This window comes from Panthera uncia (assembly GCF_023721935.1).
Source record: "Panthera uncia isolate 11264 chromosome C1 unlocalized genomic scaffold, Puncia_PCG_1.0 HiC_scaffold_4, whole genome shotgun sequence".
Classification (NCBI taxonomy): domain Eukaryota; kingdom Metazoa; phylum Chordata; class Mammalia; order Carnivora; family Felidae; genus Panthera; species Panthera uncia.
Window position 1 is genome coordinate 20,557,480 of NW_026057585.1, and position 19,726 is coordinate 20,577,205.

The 19,726-nt window shown below is 38.3% G+C and overlaps 1 protein-coding gene across 6 annotated transcripts in view; it reads right to left on the minus strand.

Moving 5' to 3' along the window:
• CDC14A (cell division cycle 14A) overlaps nucleotides 1-19,726 on the minus strand; it is a 185,930-nt gene that overhangs the window by 142,997 nt on the left and 23,207 nt on the right. For all 6 annotated transcript variants that reach the window (XM_049616724.1, XM_049616722.1, XM_049616725.1 and 3 more), the window contains exon 4: nucleotides 7,153-7,245. In XM_049616724.1, the coding sequence (XP_049472681.1) occupies nucleotides 7,153-7,245 (93 nt within the window). The remainder of the gene's footprint in view (nucleotides 1-7,152; nucleotides 7,246-19,726) is intronic.

Below are 19,726 nucleotides of genomic sequence, written 5' to 3' on the forward strand. Positions count from 1 at the left end.
CACTTCCTAATTTTGTAAAGAAATTTGGACTAATGGGTGTGATTTCTAGCGATCTACCTCTATTGATACAAATTAGACTCAGGGAAATGACTTCTTTTCTTAAAGGAAAGAAGAGGCTGATACTTTTCAACTTGTAATGGTCCAAGTAAGGAAACATCCAACTATTTTAAAACACCAGCTATTCAAAAGTTAATGAACCTACAAATAAAACTACAGGAATAATAAGTCTCATTAATAATAATAAAAAAAGATTAGTAAAACAATGAGGTATCATTTTCACCAATTAAATTTCTAGATCTTTAATGTTTATACCCAATATGCAAAGGTACAGGACATTGGAGAGGACATTTCACTTAATACCAAATTTAGTGCAGACTGGTTTAAATATGGTAATATGCTGCAAGAACCTAAAACTTGCTTGCATTTTTAAAATCTATGAATCCCACTTCTGGCAATCTAAAGACAAAAATCCACAAAAAGAAACATTTATAATGTCAAAAGTGTTTGTCACATCATAAAAAATTTGAAAGGAACCTAAAATGTTAAATAATGGTATGCCCTCCAAATGGAATATTATTTGATCATCTTAAGTAGCAATAAGGCAAAACGTATGTAGGACAAGCAAAAAATGTTCACAAAACTACACCGCAATTATACTTAAGTGAATATTCATGTTTAGAATGATGTCAGTGCAGAAGAATTTTCCTAATTTTCTTCTATGATGTGGTTATGCCACTTTTTAAGTTAAAAAAATCTTTTTTCGATTAAATTCATTGAATTATCCCCTTTTCAAACTAGATATTTAAAATATATTTAATCACTTCCCCACCCTTCCTCCCCCCCAAGAAAACATGCTACCCCCCACACCCCTCAATAGTCCTTCACCAGCTTAGCCTGGGGTTGATCCCTCCCTCTCCTCAGGTCTGACTCTGGTCCCTAAACACTCCCTCCAGAAGGCAGACTATGTTATTCAATACCTTAGCATCCTCAACCCTGAGAACAAGGCCTTATGTATAATAAGGGTGGGGAAAACACTTGTTGATTTTTATTTATCCAACTTGGCACCTACTGCACACTTTTCTCAATTATTTATTACTCCCCTGTCGCCCATTTTAAGCCAGGTATTCATTCTTTTTTCTATTTTTCTTTTTTTTTTATATTCCCCAGGGCCCACCATTGTGCTGGGTAAAGCTCCCCTGAGCCAAATAAATATTTACTGAACTAAAGAATGCCTGAACACACATGTCAAAAATAAAAAATTTACTTGGTTCAGACAGTTTCTTCCTTTAAAATGCAAATAACATCCTAGAAAACAAAACAAAACAAAACAAACAAAAAACACCTCCTACTACACCTTCCGGTGATTTATCCCAAGCAACCAACAGACTAACAACCATCTGAGTGTTTCTGAGCTAAGAAAGGATGTAAATGTAAAATGGGGTGGGGAGGAGGATAGGTTTCAGCTCTTCAAGGGAGGTAAGACAATAGCTCAGAAAATTTTCTGGAAGGCCACACAACTTTCCTCCCTAGAGCTGCCAGCCATTCCTAAATGCTTCAAATGCCAGGCATTGCCCCGGGACACCTTCATCAGCGTGACCTCCTTCACTCCTCACCACAACTATGTTAGGTGGGGTGTTATTATCTCTATTTTAAAGATGAAAAAAAAAAAAAACCAGGAATTTAGAAGAGTTAAATAACTTGCTCAAGACATAAAACTAACAAGTGCATTCAAGGTCAAGCCTGTGGCTCTGCTAAGGTCACTGTTCTCAACCAAAACGCCAGGTGGAGGACAGCTTCTTTGCAATTAGCAGTAGACTTAGAGGTAGAATAGAACTACTAAGGTGTTAAGTGTAGTCTACATTATAAATAGCAGACACAGACATGATTACAAAGTCTACAAACCTTAGCCTTGTCATCTCTAATTCAGACATGACATCTGGCTCAGCCTTGTCCCAGTTAATCCATAATTAGACCCCTTATTTGGCAATATGAGGACTTAACACGTGGGTTAAGGAAAACACATTGTGGTTACCGCCTCTGCTTAAGCCTCCTCCACATATCTAGGGGAATAAAAAAGAAACCTTAATTTTTTAACTCTGAATTTCATTTTCTAAGCTAAACCATCACATTTATTCTAACTTCTCACACATATAATTTTTCCAATCACCTAGTCATCATGTGCTTCATCCAAATTCTCCTTGACCTCTTTATCATGGTTCTGTGAACCGAGAGCAAAACAGTAGCAAGCGAGGATGTGGTCTGTAAGCACATGGCAAGAACCTAATTAACTTCATTAATTAATGAAGAAGAACCATCTTCTTCAAACTCATATGAAAGTGCTGTGGATGCCACTATGATCCAAGCATCCTAATTCCCAACTCCAAAACTGCATTGAGTATAGTCCTGGGAAGGAAACACCTTCCCGACAAAGTTGATCTCTTCGTAAAATCTGTGCCCTCCATCTCAACAAGTATAACGTCACAGCTTAGGAATAAAGAGACACTTCCTGAGTAGGGACTTCCCTGAAACGGCGCCTGTCATCCATCTGTCCAGTGTCACTGTGATCCCCAGGGGCCACCTCATTCTAGCAACCCTGGCTTTCGAATCACTCACAGAGAAGGGTTTGTCGATTTCCCACTGAACATGATGTTCCATATTTTATCTCCTTCTTAATGCTCATGACAGTTCTAGGACACAAAACATAAAAAGGCTCTCCCCTACTTAGAGATAAGAAAGTAGAACTACAAAAGCTTGTGTGACATACTTAAAGTCACCATCTAACGCAGAGCAATACAAATGTACCTAATACCATTGCACTATGAAGACTCATCACAAGAAATAAATGTTTTCCAAACTATGTATGGTGATGAATGTTACCTGGACTTATCATGGTGATCATTTTTCAACATCTACAAATATCAAATCATTACACTGTACACCTGAAAATAATATAATGATATGTCAATTATACTTCAATGAACAAAGTAATTGAGAAGAAAGAAATGCCTAAAACAGTAAATTGTATATTGTATGTATTTTACCACAATTTTAAAAATTGGGGAAAAAAGAGTTTATCAAAAACAACAACAAAGGCGCCTGTGTGGCTCAGTCGGTTAGGCGTCTGATTTCAGCTCAGGTCATGATCTCACAGTTTGTGGGTTCAAGCCCCACATCCAGCTCTGTGCTGACAGCTCAGAGCCTGGAGCCTGCTTCAGATTCTGTCTCTCTCTCTCTCTCTCTCTCTCTGTCCTTCCCGCGCTGGTGCTCTCGCGCTCTCTCTCTCTCTCTCTCCAATAAACATTAAAAAAAATTAAAACAACAGAAGGCAAGGTGATGATGTGACTTTTGTGCAGGTGGTAACTGCCCTTGGGCTCTGATCTCTGCTTTGAATCTGCATCTTTAAAGGCCATAGTTGGCTCAGTCAAGACCACAGCATTCTGATAAGATACCACTTTACCCTCTATGTCCAATTTGATGATTTTCAGTTTCCCTCTGAAGTTACCTTCCTTCCTTCTTTCATATTTTGTCATCTCATTATTCATTCATTGAGTAGATATTTACAGAGCACCTACTATGTGCCAGGCACAATTCTAAGAGTTCAAATACTGAAATAGTTCCATACCAGTATGTAAACAGCTGCTGCCCACAGCATGCCATGGCCCTCTGCACTGGCCACCTCATCTCTTCCCTGGGACACCCCCTCACCTGGACTTCCTCATGGCTCAGCATAACAGGAAGGCTCCATTGTGGCCAGCTTCCAATTCAGCTGCTGACTCCCTGGGCCTAACCCCTTGTTAAGTATTTTATCACCTCCCAGACACAGCAATGAACGGAGCAGACAAGGTCCCTACCCTCTAGTCTAGGAAAGAGATAATAAACAAGTAAATATATAAATGAATCAGATAATTTCAAATAGCAGAGCACTATAAAGAAAATAAAACAACAAGGAACTAGAGGGTGACTGGAGGTGGGGAGAACAGAGTAAAACTTGAGAGGAAGTCTTTCTGAGGAAGTGATTATTATAAGGAATCAGGAATGCAAAGGTCTAAGATAAAAACACTCCAGGAAGAGAGAACAGAAATATGAAGGTCTTCAAGTGGGAATAAGTTTGAGGTTTTCATGGTTAGAAGGCCAGTGTGACGGGGGCATCCTGAGCCAGGAGAACACAGAGGTAGACACGGCCAGATCAAGGGGGATCTTAATGGCATTGGTAAGGAGGTTGAATTCAATGCCAAGAACAGTGAGCAAGCATTAGACAGATTTGAAACAGAGCCATGAATGATCTAATTTATATTTTTAAAAGATTACTCTGAGAATTGTGTGGCAGCTGTGATTAAACAAAGGCAAGGGTGTAAAAAGGAAACAATGTATGATGCTCTGGTGGTCAACCAGGTAAACAGAGACAGTGGCTGGAGCTACAGGATAACAACAGAGATGGAAAGAAGTATTCTGACTCAATATATGTTTTAGAGGCAGAGTTGACCAAACTTACTGATGAGTATAATGTGGGAAGAGGAAACAGGAGGAATGAAAATGTACTATTCTTGGATTCAGCAAGTCACTGATGGCAGTCCACTTACTAAAAAGGCAATGACTGGGGAATAAATAGGTTCATGGAGAAAAGGAATAAAAAGTTCTGTTTTGCCAAGATAAATGTGAGATACCATGGAGATACAAACACGTAGTTGGATATCTGACTTTAGTAACAGGAAGATTCCCCCAGGAGACCATGACTTATCCAAACAGCAACATTAATGTACGTGTAACTTCACTGAGATGTTTGTATAATGCACATTACAGACTCTCTTCTTATAAGACTTGTGCCAACAATTAAATGCATACACACAATACAAAGTAAGGCACAAAATTCTCTTTAAGGAAAGAATACAATTCTTGGTTTTCATTTTAATTAAGTGTTGTGTCAAAAAGCTTTCTGGGGAATGCGTTTTCAAAATTGGAAACGACAATCAATGAGGAAACGAACAGTACAAGAAGAATTACTTTACACCGCTTTTCGAACTAGTGTGTCAGACAAGCTCATGCTGCCCTCAGCGCTTCTTCAATCCCGCTGAGACTGCTTCTCCTTCATTGGGTTACATTAAAGTGGTGGAAACTTCTGCATCTGATGTATTTTATCCCCAGCTCAGTGCATTTATTATGACTGAACTTCCTTTCAAAACTCTAGAGGTGCCATGATAAAATTAAAGATGACACCAGAAACAGGAAAGACGGGCATTAAAAAGGAAAGAAGAGGGGCGCCTGGGTGGCTCAGTCGGTTAAGCATCCGACTTTGGCTCAGGTCATGATCTCACGGTCCGTGAGTTCGAGCCCCGCGTCGGGCTCTGTGCTGACAGCTCAGAGCCTAGAGCCTGCTTCAGATTCTGTGTCTCCCTCTCTCTCTGACCCTCCCCCGTTCATGCTCTGTCTCTCTCTGTCTCAAAAATAAACAAACATTAAAAAAAATTTAAAAAAAAAAAAAAAGAAGGAAAGAAGAGAGGAAGAGGAGAGGGCAGGGAAGAGGAGAAGGAACGAGAGAGCAGTAGATGACCTCTTCCTGATAATCCCTTATGACAAAGGGCTCGCAGAGAACATGCTCACACAGCATCACCAAACCCCTCAGGAAAGACACCCTTGTTTACATGGCTTGAATCCAAAGGTTATTACAGGCTCTCCATATTCTAAACACACTGTCAATTATCAGTCCCAAATGAGTAATAATTATCAATGTAAAGTGAAAAATAAGCATGCTTGCTTCATTCAGCTTACCAGCACTTCACTAAGCCTTCATGCCAACAGCCAGCTTTTCATGTGTGCCTTTAAAACAAAAGCAATGGCCTGGCTGGTGCTACAAATAATCTTTGTATCCTCAGAATCTGAAGGAAACTTAGAGGTCGTTATATCCAACCCTATCATTTTACAGATAAGGAAACTAAATAAAGCAAAGACAGATAAAGTGGCTCACCCGTCATCCCAGAGCCACTTCAGGATGAAAAAATGTTTTTCTGATTCTTAGTCAAGATTCTTTGTATTATACCCTGCTGCCTACAGAGTGAGAAAGAAAAGTACCACAAGGGATGGCCCACGGCTTCATGGTGGCCACACCACAGGGAGAAAAGTTGGCCAGAGCTGGGCATCTCAGCCCTGGAAACAAGGCCCCAGGCTGCACTCAGGCTGTCAGCCTGCCACTACTCTCAGCCTACACCCTGCAACAGCTGACAGTCTTTCTAACACCACATCTGTCTGGGCTTTTTCCCCTAGAGCTTTCGGTTTAATGTGGCAGAGTGTGATACATAGTAGCTGGTGACTCCTTCCGTCAAGATCTTCAGGAGGGCCTGGAAAGGTCACACAGCAGTGTGTTTTCAGGCTTCAGAGAAGCACAAACCCTCCCCAAGGATGATGGGAAGTGACACCTCTCTCCCCTGCCTTTAAACCAGCCTATTCCTACATGGATATCACACTTGTCCCTAAAAAGTTATTACAGGTTACAAATGAATTTTAGCCTTGGTGGGCTTCTGCCTTCCAAGTTTTTGCCCAATCCCAGTACATATAGAAAATCCTAGAAATATTCACACCAAAACGCTGTAGCACATTCACATGGAACTCACATTTACGTTTTAGTACTTACAGAGAACAAAATTTGCAATCAAAATGTTTCTGGGAAAGTCTTGTCTAGTTAGTAGGGAAGTGTAATATATGCAGGACCTATATTTGGTTTGCCTACTGCAAGCATGTATATAGATTAGTAGATGGATAATGATAATATAATAATAACAATCCTTCCCCATGCAATCTAGGATTTCCTCTTATGCAAAAAAGGAACACCTCAACAGTCTTTAAAAATCTTCCACTATATATTCTTTTCCCTGGATATATTCTTTCTGGATATTCTTCTTTTAAAAACACCCATACAACTGTGGGACCCAAGCTCCCCATTGTGGTTCTGAGACTCTGTCATTAGATACTAGCAAATAAAATCTGAGAATTAAATAGCCCATGGATAGTAGTCCACACTTTCCATTCCACATCAATTCCCAGGGTGCTAATAATTTTCACCATCTCCCAATTCCACTGAAAAACTGGCCTGGATTTTATGTGACAGTGTTAGCATTCCCTTGGCCTGATTATAGAAAATAATCATGAAAAAGTACTTACAGCATAAGCACCTATTAAAAATGCTGCATTTGCTCTTTTCCGTTGATCAAAACAGGTGTAGTGCACTATTTTCTTTCTTGATAAACTGTATGACTAAAAAGAGGGAATAAAAAGAGTGTAACCATAGAGACAGTGTTAAAATATACAGAAGGTATACATCATCTCAACTTCCAAGATGTGTCACAATCAGTGAAATGTACCAACTTTCAACTTTCATTTCTATGGCAATTGTACATGAGCATATTTGAGGGATGAGGGTTACTGGCTCAGACTTTTTGCAGCCCAGTCATAATGCGGATTTGACAATATAACAAACATTTCTCTCCAAGAAGGGAGACATACAATGAGAAATAATTAAATTATTGGCATCTTTATTAATGGGGACCATTTTGGAAGATTTACTCTAAATCTTATACACAAAGTCTAGTCATCCTTTTTTTCTTTTTTAATTTTTGTTATTGAAGGATAGTGGAGATACGATGTTATATTAGCTTCAGGTGTACAACATGGTGATTCAACAGTACTATAGATTACATAATGTTCACCATGATAAGTCCAGTCACCATGTGTCACCACACATTATTACAATAGTATTGACTATATTTCCTCTGCTGCAGTTTTCATCTCCATGACTTACTTATTTTATAACTGGAAGTCTGTACCTCATTATCCCCTCCATTCATTTCACCCATCCTTCCACCCCCGTCCTCTCTGGCAAATACCAATTCATTCTCTGTATTTATAAATCTGTTTCTGGGTTTTTTTCTTGTTGTTGCTATTTGTTCATTTGTTTTGTTTTTTAGATGCCACATATAAGTGAAATCATAGGGTATTTGTCTTTCTCTGTCTGACTTATTTTACTGAGCACCCTCTAGGTCCATCCATGTTGCCACAAATGGTAAGTTCTTTTTTTACAGGTGAGTATTTGTTCATCCTTTTTCTTTCTCTACATACCATACCCAGTTCCAGAAAAGTTATCTTTACTTTTCATATTAGACAGTTTATTTTTAAATGTGTCAATCAGTCTATTTTCTTCTAAAATTTTCAAGTGCCTATATTAACTAGAACATCAATACTAATATTTTCTTTCTAGAATGTTCCATAAAAATCCCTTTTTAATTATCTGAAAATAAATGGCTAGTGGGAAAAGGTAAGCCATCAAAAGGGTCACATCAGCAAATATCTTAATGCAATAACCATATGTTAAATTCATGGATTCAAACAGTTTTATTAAGGCACCTGCTATATGCCATGCAATATGCTACATGCTCAAGGATTCAGCTAAATCCAAAATAAGCAACTTAGTATGTTGCATACATGCTAAACATGACAAGAAGTGTGCAAATAAAAGATGTGTTAAAATGAAATCAAAGTATTAAGCAAACTCAAACATAAAACAATGAGAACACTGACGCAACTAAATGAAATCTGCTCAATTTCTTCATATTTCAAAACAGTCACAGTATTTTGACAAATGGCTTTCAAAACACAGATACATGGGTACCTTTTAATATTTGTCTACAAATTCAAACTGACTGTAAAAGCAGCGTTCTATACCTTACACATTGACTACAACCCACAGAATACCTGCTTTTACAGCCCCTTTAGAAATGTAAGAGACCTCAACTACGTACCTTTCTTCATTCACCCTGCTGTTTTCTGTAAGTTAAGAAACTCTTCAAACTCTGAAGTCCATTCTACATGAAATTGCAACATTCTGGCTTTTTTAATGTAACCACAGAAAATGCAGCTATATGTATCCCAGCAATGAGCCTGGAAACCCTCACCACCCCAAGTCAGGCACTTCCTTCCTAACCCAGAATCGCATGTTCTGAAAATGGCACTGCTCTTCTTAATTGAACTTTGAGGAGCATCTGGGTGGCTCAGTCAGTTAGTTAAGCGTCTAACTTTGGCTCAGGTCATGATCTCACGGTTCGTGAGTTCAAGCCCATCATCGGGCTCTGTGCTGACAGCTCAGACCTGGAGCCTGTTTCAGATTCCATGTCTCCCTCTCTCTGCCCCTCCTCTGCTTGCTCTCTCTCTCTCTCTCTCTCAAAAATAAACATTAAGAAATTTTTTTTAATTGAACTTTGAAGAGTGTTTGCCTCAAAGCGGGTCTCATTACCAAGGTCCTTATTTCCAGACAGGCTTAGTAAATTATCCCTATGAAATAAAGCTTTAAAAAGTACATTTTATTCAATTCAGTTCAGTCAAAATACTGAGGTTATCTAAAGACTTCAAGGTCACTATCAATGGTGCTGACACTTGTCTCCTTGCTTTCTCAATTTGAGAAAACTGTCTGCTGGACATTTCCTTTCGTTATTTTATTATTTGCTTGTTGCAAGTCTGTCTTTTGCTTTGTTTTTGCCACCTATTGTTCTCCATCAATAAGTTAGGCTTGATTTACCCAACGGAGAGTCAAAGCCCTTAAGATATAAGCATATTTTATGGTGTCTAATCCCAAACACCTAAACACTGCCTTAAACAGGCCAGGCCCCCATAAACATGAGTCAGGCTGAGCCTAAGGGACTCAGCTCTTCTCATTCCCAGCCCCTAACTAATTACATTTACTGGTTCCCTAAAACACTCATGGGGAAGAAAAATATCCACAACTGATCCTGAAGTCTGGATTGTGTTTTGATGCCTTTTTCCACTAAGAATTTAGATTTCACAGCAAACAATTGCTATCATTTAATAATGTGGAATTAAATTTATTTTACAAATCCACTTGCCAAAAGGGACAAACTCATAATGGTGTGCTTCCATCACCAACAGTTTTTTTGGTTGCTTTCAAAGTTTTTTGAAAGTTTCAAAGCTTTTGTTTGGTTTTTGTTTTTTTCTTTCTTATTCTAAAGTATTTGGGATGCAGAGACCTCCCTGAACCCTCCAACAGCAACCATGAAGCTACAGGACGAAATTCTGAAGGAAACTTTTTTTTCACTGTAAACTTAAAAATGCATTAAAGTAAATATAATACAAATTAAAATTTTACGGACTTCAGAAGAATTTTTTAAACTTTACAAGCTTACAGAAATTACATCAGATAAAGAATATTCTTCATAAAATATGCCTACAAATTTTAACTTTTTAAATATCTCCTACTAGAAGCTGCCTATAGGATGGAAACATAATTTTTTAACATCCATCACCATACACAATTACAAAATCTTTTTTTTTTTTTTTAATTTTTTTTTTTTTTATTTATTTATTTTTGGGACAGAGAGAGACAGAGCATGAACGGGGGAGGGGCAGAGAGAGAGGGAGACACAGAATCAGAAACAGGCTCCAGGCTCCGAGCCATCAGCCCAGAGCCTGACGCGGGGCTCGAACTCACGGACCGCGAGATCGTGACCTGGCTGAAGTCGGACGCTTAACCGACTGCGCCACCCAGGCGCCCCAAAATCTTTTTTCTTATGATAAGAACCTTTAAGATCTGCTCTCTTAGCAACTTTCAAATATATAATATAGTATTATTAACTATGATCACCATGCTGTACATTACAATAGCTAACTTTTTTATATCAATTAAGCGAGAGTTTCCATCTAATTTTTAGGATAATTTTTAAAGCTCCTAGCATTTACCTTGCTTAGAGGTTTTTGGAATTCAATTATTTTTCTCAGTAAAGTTTCAAAAGTACTACAATCAAGAAATGATCTGCTTAGTGAAGCTTGGCCAGTATCTCCCAGGTCAGATCACTGAGGCTCAGTTCTCACTCAAGGAATCAAAACTAATTCAAAGTAAATGATAACAGAGAAAAATCTTATGTCATACTGGCCTTTTCCTAATTTTCTGCCTTGCCATGGCCAGGCCTCCCTCTTATAGGTCACTCTGCCCCAGTCTTACACCAGCAATGCTGTTCAACATAGCAGATAACCTGGTACTGAAATGAAAAATTTCAAGGATGGTGTGCCTGGCTGGCTCAGTCAGTAGAGCATGCAACTCTTGATCTTGGGGGTCATAAGTTAAGCCTCACACTAGCCATAGAGTTTACTCAAAACAAATTTTTTTTTCAGGGATAACAAAACATCTTGCCAATTGTTTAGCTAATGCTTTGTATGATTAGATTGATATACATAAACTAATATTTTCTACTTTCAAATATTAAACATGTCACTCTGTTAAAAAAAAATAAAATAAATTTTAAAAATAACCCACAGGGGTGCGTAGATGGCTCAGTCAGTAGAGCATTCTACTCTCGATCTCAGGGTTGTGAGTTCAAGCCCCATGCTGAGTGTAGAGCTTACTTACAAATAAGAAAATTAAAAAAAAAACAAACCTACTACATATTAAAGCACTCCAGAAGAAATGATACTATCCATTGGAGACACTGATGATTCCAGTACCTTTAGAGAAAACTTTGGGTCATTTTTAAGATCTTTCATGGAGGAACTTACCATGGAGAAGAAGAAAGGGACAGTCTGCAGATAAAAGGATTCCATTTTATGAATGAGCCCAGTAGGTATTTTCTCATACTCTACCCCAATACCAAGAGAACTTAATGCCTCTAACCAGAACTGCTTCTTCCTTACTCTGGCCCAGCTCCTCTGTGGCCGGGTATGCTGACTAGGCCCTTCAAGGAGAGCCCTTGCAAAGTTAGACCATCACCTCTGGCTGTCAGTGAGCTATCTGCTCTTAACAAATTCTTTTTGCTTTACATGAGCAGCTCAGAGATTACAAAAACACTGTGTACAATAGCAAAGTAATGCTAGCCACTGGAAAAACAAATGAATATAGCCTTAAATACAAAAGGATCGAGGATGTCACAGAAGGAATACTAAGACCTCTGGCCTAGTTGCCTGCTCTTGCACATGACCAATTACAAATGATAACCTGCAGCCCCTATCCACATTTATTTCAGATTTCTACCTAGCAACTGCAGTATATATGCAGTATATATCCTTCCAAGCCTTCTTAAGTGGACACAGCCAGCCCTCTATAATAACAGCTAACATTTATTGCTACAGTCCATCGTTTCCTAAAGCATAGCAACAGTGCCAGAGGGTCCAATTTGACCAGACACAGAGTGACTCCCAAACCAGAGATCGTGGGCAAGGCCGAAGTATAATGAATATTCTGTGTCTCTCTTTTACCAAGAGAACATAAGCCAGGAGCCAAAGACGGCCTGGCTTATCACACTTGGCCAATATATTTCTCCTATGTCAGATCACAGACAGTTGAGTTCTCTCAGCAAATATGGTAGATGTTAGAAATTCAGAAATTTCTCACTGAGTTTGATAGTTTTGGTAAATCTCAATTTATAAGGTCACAGTAAGTTTCATGGTGCAAAATTTAAATAATTCTCAGGTCAACAGAATTGGTTGAATTAATCAATCTCACTAAAACTTTTCAGAAAAAAAAAATCAATCTAAATTATATTTTATTATTATATTTAATCCTGTTAGCAGACTGGCTCAGGGTAACCTAGAGAGCTTGTTAAAATACAGATTGCTGGGCCTCAACCCTAGAGTTTTTGACCAGGGCCCAAGAATTTTATTTCTAACAAGTTCCTCAGTAATGTTGATGTTGACAGTCCAGGGACAGCACACCAAAATCCACTATGCTATTGCATAAAAATGTGACTTGTCACCCCAGGAAATGTTTTATGTGGCTCCTAAATCACTATCCATTTGGTCGAGTAGCCCCAAAAGACATTTAACTTCTCTTAGGAACTCCAAATCATGCTAAATGCCTTTTAAAAGCATGTCATAAAAAACACATTGCCCCAGATACCTCAGAAAACTGTATCACAATTTGTAAATTCTTGCACTCCAGATGACAACACCTTAGGAACAAGTTCCTTTAATGATTCAGTAACTGAGCTGCCTTAAATGGCATTTTTCCAGAGGGTCCAAGTTCAGATGCTCTCTGGGGCCAAGAATTTGAAGTGGGTCAGGTGTTAAACCAGAAGAGCATGCCCTATCCCAAGCAGACTTAGCTCCAACCTCCTACTCTCATGTAGGAAACTGAGCCCACTATCACACACTTTAATATGTAAAAGAAGCCAAAAATTCAGAATTAAGTGGAAATTTTCATAAATTACAGATGTTGACCATGAATTCAAAGTTTTTAAAGAGCATGCATGCCTAAGAAAGCATGACTGAACTGAATGCAGCCCCCTAGGCAACCAGTTTGCTGAAGCTGCAGGCTGGGTTACTGTGGCTGAAGGAAGTCTGTGGGTTCTGTCAGCATGGACTGAGCAGCTGATGTGTGCCAAACACAGTGTTGAACGACATGGTAACAAGGGGAGCAGAACCTCAGTCTCCAATCTCACAGCACTCACAGTAGAATGAATATTCGATGCTAACCAAGGGAGAGGTACTGGCCAAGGATTATTACAAACAAAAGAGAAGGACTACCGAGGGATGCATTCACAGCATAGCTAGGAGCAATGGAATGATCTTAATTACAGGTAAAGTAATTATTTCATGTAGCAAGGTAAAAACTAGATAAAAGATAGAATACAGTATTGAATATCTATCAATTAATATAACTGAACCTATAGAAATTTCCAGACCTGGACTGCTTACCTGAGAATCAGACTTCTACCACTGCTATGTAAATCATGACAAGCATGCAATCTAGCATATAAACATTTAACAGTACTTATAAACTGAAGTACGACAACTGTTATGAGAGAACAATACAAATTAAGATGAGGGTATTGACCCTAGGCAGCCATTTTCTATCTCAGAAAGGAAAGCTATGTGAAATGCTGCATTCTGGAGGGCTCACTCCTGGAGAAAAACCAGTCACAGCAACTCAGAAAGAGAAAATGTTGACATGCTACACAAGTCACAAATAGCCCAGGCTCTGCTCAGATGGCAGTGACATAACAAATCATGCACTTGTTCAGCTTAGGGCAGGGGACCACAAACTACTCAACCATTCCAAAACAAGAGGTGGTCGAAGATAGTGCAATTCAGCTCAAAGCAAAAAAAAAAAAAAAAAAAAAAATCAAAACGCAAAAAACAAAAACAAGAGCTAATGCATCATTCAGAACAACAGATTTTTTAAGTAGCCTTCCAGTAAAGTTGTTTGCCATGCTTAAAAGTAAAATCTTCATATCATTTGGTTAGAATACCATGTTTAATTAAACTGTAAATCAGCCTGATGGAGCTCAGGAAGACATTACTGCGGCCTGGACAATATGCTCTTTAATTAAAAAACAAAAACAAAAACAAAAACAGAACCCATGCACTTCCCTAAACAAGCAAGCTCTGCCAGTGATGGTGCTCAGATTAAGTAGATTATAGCATGGGGACCGTGGTGACCAAGTCATCATTCTCTTACAGGTGACTAGGCTAGCCCAGCAATGGCTGCAGCAATCAGCGTCTCCAAAGCAATCAGTTGTCACCTCATTGCAAAAGCGATAAAATGAACAGGTCTTCCTGTCAGCAGCCATGACCTCTACATGTTTTACCTCCAACTTTCCCAGGAAAGGGATATTCTTGAAAATTTTCTTTGGCTGTACAAAACAAAATATGGTTTATGTTTTCATTTAGAGCTAAAACAAAATAGGTTGAGCAGCTTCTTTAAAAAGAAAAAGGTGTCTCTGTGTGGTCCATTTTATTTCAAACCCAATATGTTTCATTAATGAAATGGCACATGTGATCAGAGTAGAAATCGAAATGTTAGAGAAAAGTTGTTCATAAAGATTTGGTGGAAGGCATTTGGGGATTCTCCATGCCTGAGGATTTCTGAAGGAATCAGGAAGGACTCTGTACCTTGCAAACTCTATGTATGCCTACTCCCATGTGAATTAACATTGCTTTAGAACGCCTGATACCTCTTTAAACTACATGAACTGTCTCCAGAATAATTTGTTTTTCTTCCCCCCAAAGCCCATGAACCTGAAACAGAATATAACCTCATGAGGAAATCTCAACATGTATTTGTAGTTATAATAAGAGGGTGGTCTGATCATTATATCAAAAGAGTTCTTATGTACAAACTACCTGATACACTGGCAGGTGCCTGGTTACCGGATAGGATTACTGCACTGATTCATTCAGCAACAAGGACATTCCCAGAGCCCCCACCATCTGCCAGGTACTCAGTGCTTTAATACAATTGTCCATTTCACCAGGCCCACCCCCCTTCTCCTTTTAACCTGAAAGGCCTATGTGGGATGTTTTGTACATTTAAAATTACACTTCTGTCAATATTCTTTCAAAGCTTTTGAAAACAGTTTTCAAGATTACTATAAGTATCCTGTTGATTCATAAGAGCAAGTATTTAAAAAAAAAAAAAAATCACTGCCCTAGAAAATGTCCCCTTTTTTCAGTGATGTTCTTAGATAGTTTTTTCACAGACTGAGGTTTTAGTTTTCTCAAAGGAAAAGTGAAATCAGCAGTTAAAACTGTATTGACCATTTTAGGAAAAGCTAGTTCAATCATAGGATTATAAAACTTTCATATTATTGTATCAGTCATTGAAAGATTTTCTTAAATGACCAAGTTTAAACAAGGTACTTTTTTTTTTTATATCACTATGTTAACTTTTATTAAAACACTCTTCCCTTTTAGAAGCCTGTATATCCTAGCCCAGTGTTGTTACCATTGTCTGTGCCAAGAATCCCTTTAAGAATCTGTTAAGGGGTGCCTGGGTGGCTCAGTCGGTTAAGCATCCAACTTCAGCTCAGGTCATGATCTCACAGTTTGTGGGTTCCAGTCCCAGGTCAGGCTCTGTGCTGACAGCTCAGAGCCTAGAACTTGCTTCGGATTCTGTGTCTCCCTCTCTCTCTGTTCCTCCCCCATTCATGCTGTCTCTCTCCCTCAAAAATAAACATTTAAAAAAATCTGTTAAAAAGTTATGAATCTTCTAAGAAGAAAATATAAATACACACAAAATTTTAAATATAATTTCAGGGGCTTATGGATTTCTTGAAATACCAAATTAGCAAGTTCTGGTCTAATCTATCAATCACTGATGGCATTTTACATTAAACAACTTACACAGTTTTACCAATTGTTCTCATTTCAACAAATCTTCCTTTTTTTTGGACTATCTCCCTCATTACAGTAACTACTGACCAGAAATTGCAAACTACAACCTATTACTGCATAACTCTTAGTACTTACACTTTTTAAAATATAGTTTAAAATTTTTAAAAATAGGTTTTTTGTTGGTGATGGTGTTTTCTGCCTTTGGTTTTTGAAACTAAGTCGATGTTTGCTGGATAATTTTCCATTCTAATCAACATAATTATAGTAAAGGTCCCTGGGAATAGAGGGCATACTGACACACACACAAAGAAAACAGCAATAAATCACTGCCTCAAATCATCAACTTGAAAAAAATACCTTTTGAAAATATAAAAATTAAAAATTTAGGTTTGGAACAGAATGCACTGCAAAATATTACCTATCTACATAAGGTGTCAAATAAAAGAGAAAAAAATCATAAAAGCTTTTTTGGAAGAAATAAAAATTGTCAAAGTAGAAAATAACATGTTGCCTAAAAAACCTAGGAAACCACACATGAACAGTAGTCTAAGAAGCTGTTATCAGTTAAAATAGTGCCAAATTAATGAGAAAGAATGAAATATGGCCCTTTGTAGCAACGTGGATGGAACTGGAGAGTGTGATGCTAAGTGAAATAAGCCATACAGAGAAAGACAGATACCATATGGTTTCACTCTTATGTGGATCCTGAGAAACTTAACAGAAACCCATGGGGGAGGGGAAGGGGGGAAAAAAAAAAAAAAAGAGGTTAGAGTGGGAGAGAGCCAAAGCATAAGAGACTCTTAAAAATTGAGAACAAACTGAGGGTTGATGGGGGGGTAGCAGGGAGGGGAGGGTAGGTGATGGGTATTGAAGAGGGCATCTTCTGGGATGAGCACTGGGTATTGTATGGAAACCAATTTGACAATAAATTTCATATATTAAAAGAATAAAAAATAAAATAAAAATTAAAAAATAAAAAATTTTTCTCACTGTAAAAAAAAAAGTGCCAAATTATTCAGAGAAGTAGGGTTTGAGGACCAAGTAAATACCATCATATCTGGTCTTTAAGATGTCTCTAGAGCAGTTTCAGCAGGGTAAGGAAAGCAAAAGTGAGACAGCCAAGGATTAAGAAACCAGTGCGTAGTGAGGATGAAAATAGTGAGGGCAGAGTATTCTGAAACCTCCAGAGACAAAAAGATAAAAGAGCACCTGTAAGTCAAGGGGATCGTGATAAGGTCAACAGAAGTTTGTGTGTCTGGTGACCCTGTGCTGGGCACTGGGGACACTGAATTCTATGACATGTCTCCATCTGCTAGGAGGGTATAGTCTAGTGAAAGAGAGCAATGTACAATTATTCATCAATAATAAAGATCTCCAAATGGGAGGCACCTCCAACCTTGTTCAGAAGGACAAGGAGATGCTTCCTAGAAGCCACGGTGTCTGAACAAGGTCATAAAGAACAAGGAGTGATCAAACCAGGGGAAAAGGACATTCAAGTCAGACTGGACGTCACAAGCCATTGTGTGGGGCAACTGGTGTGGTTCAGGGTAAAGTGCACAGCCAGCAGTGGCAGGAGTACCGCAATCTTGAGTAAATCAGTAAGTTAGCGCATGAAATCATCCACTGGGAAAGACACCAAGGGTGGGAGCTGTGAGGCCAAGCAAGACAAAAGGCATGGAAGCAAGGTGCCCAAAGGTCTTACCAAAACGCATGAACACAGGCTGCAGACGAGAAACACCAACAGGGATCCGACTGAGAAAATAGAGAGCCTGAGGGCCTGGAGATTACACGAAGGTGAGAGAGACAGAATGTGGGAGGTATGCAACAAGAAGAGTACATTTAAAGCAGGAAAGCCTGGAGTCTGAGTTCCTGGAAGAAACGTAGTTGGAGTGGCAGTAACAGTCACTGGAGCAAACGAAGCAGAGGAGCCTCAAGGCCACTATGGACATGTTTTCAGGGCAAAGTCAGCTGGGGTAGTGCTGTGGGTGAGCGCATGAAGATTATAAACCACAGAGGCTCCTCCAGTGATGAAGGTGGAGAGGAGCATGAATAAGTCACAAGCCTTGAAATCTAGCCCCCACTTTACCTTGTAGCCTTGGACAAGTCACCTGCTTCTCCTGGGCCTTCCTTTCTGCACCTATAAAATGAACTGGCTAGACTAAATTGTCATTTGGATCCCTAAAATTACATCAAACAGCTTTTGCATACGGAAATGACAGCCAGGAGACTGGGAAGGTGTTCATAACCTTGGTTGAAGAAATGTTATTGTTATTTCCTATTCAAAGTCATCAATGTTCCATTAGTAACTTTCTTCTGTAGAAGACGTTAAAATTTGCAAAGCCTTTTGCAATATACTCCTAACCACCCCTCTATGAAAGCTCTATAATCCCTATCTTATAGCTAAAGAAACTGAGATTACACAAGGTTGAAGCAATTGCAGCTTCAAATTGGTAGTCAAGTCATTTCTCCCAATGTAGAGATTCTACTCGGATGCTTTGAGATAACGCATGACTTATCAACATCTGGGTTTTGAAAATTCATTCCTTCAGCAAGTAACAGGGTATCTACTAGCAGTACTAAAGCAAAAACTGTCCTTCCAGGCATCCATCAGATTACCTGATCCCTGAAATGAACCAAGGGACTGCTGAACTCTATTAAACTTGCATAATGTTGAAAGAAAGCTTTGTAAATGAAAACAAATCAAAACAAGTCCATGTATACACTTACCTATACAGTTTGGTGTAAAATATGGTAGAAAAATAGCCTTACTCAAGCCATCTACTTTTATGTAACTGATATAAGCAGAAGACAGAGTCAGACCAAAAAAATTATTTTTGAAATAATGATTCTTTTCTCTTCGATCTTCCAAGTAATGGTCAGGTCCTGAATTGTTAATTATAATACCCAGTTCATACCAACTACATACTAACAGGACTAATTAAGAAAGCAAAAAAAAAAAAAAAAAAAAAAAAAATTCCTAGGTCCTCAAAAGGAAGTAATAGCCTTCAATTATTTATGGATTATCCTTTCCTTGTTAATCATCCACTAAAAGTCCACTTTATGTTTTTATATTAAATCCTTTTTAGGATATTTGCTTCCTTGGTGATTACAAAAGTTTCCACTTTATTTTCTAAACTATAGGCAGTAGCTTCTTTTCTGAAAAATGTAGACCAGTTTAGTTAAAGGAATTTACGTACACCTTTTCAAGTCAGATAATACTTTACAAATTAATTCTTTAAACAGTTGATTGCAACAGACCTTATGTTATATGATTATTGACTAAAATAAAAATCTCTCTTTGGTATTCATTCCATGACCATTTAGCATTTTCAGATCAATGACAAAAATCTGTGAATTCATAAATATACAACATATTTTGCAGGAAATTCTCCACTACAGACAGTCTTTTATCCCTAAGTTCAATAAAAATCAATCAAATCAAAAGATCACTAAACAGCTAATATGTACAAAGTACTGTACATCGTCACACCAGTGACACTGTAACTAGCAGAAAGAATAAGCCACCTGAGCATTATAATTTCGCAGTTATCTTTAACAGCATGCTGTGTAGTATTTGACCTTCCAAACTGAAACGTTACATTTAAGATCCTCATTTTGAACACTGGAA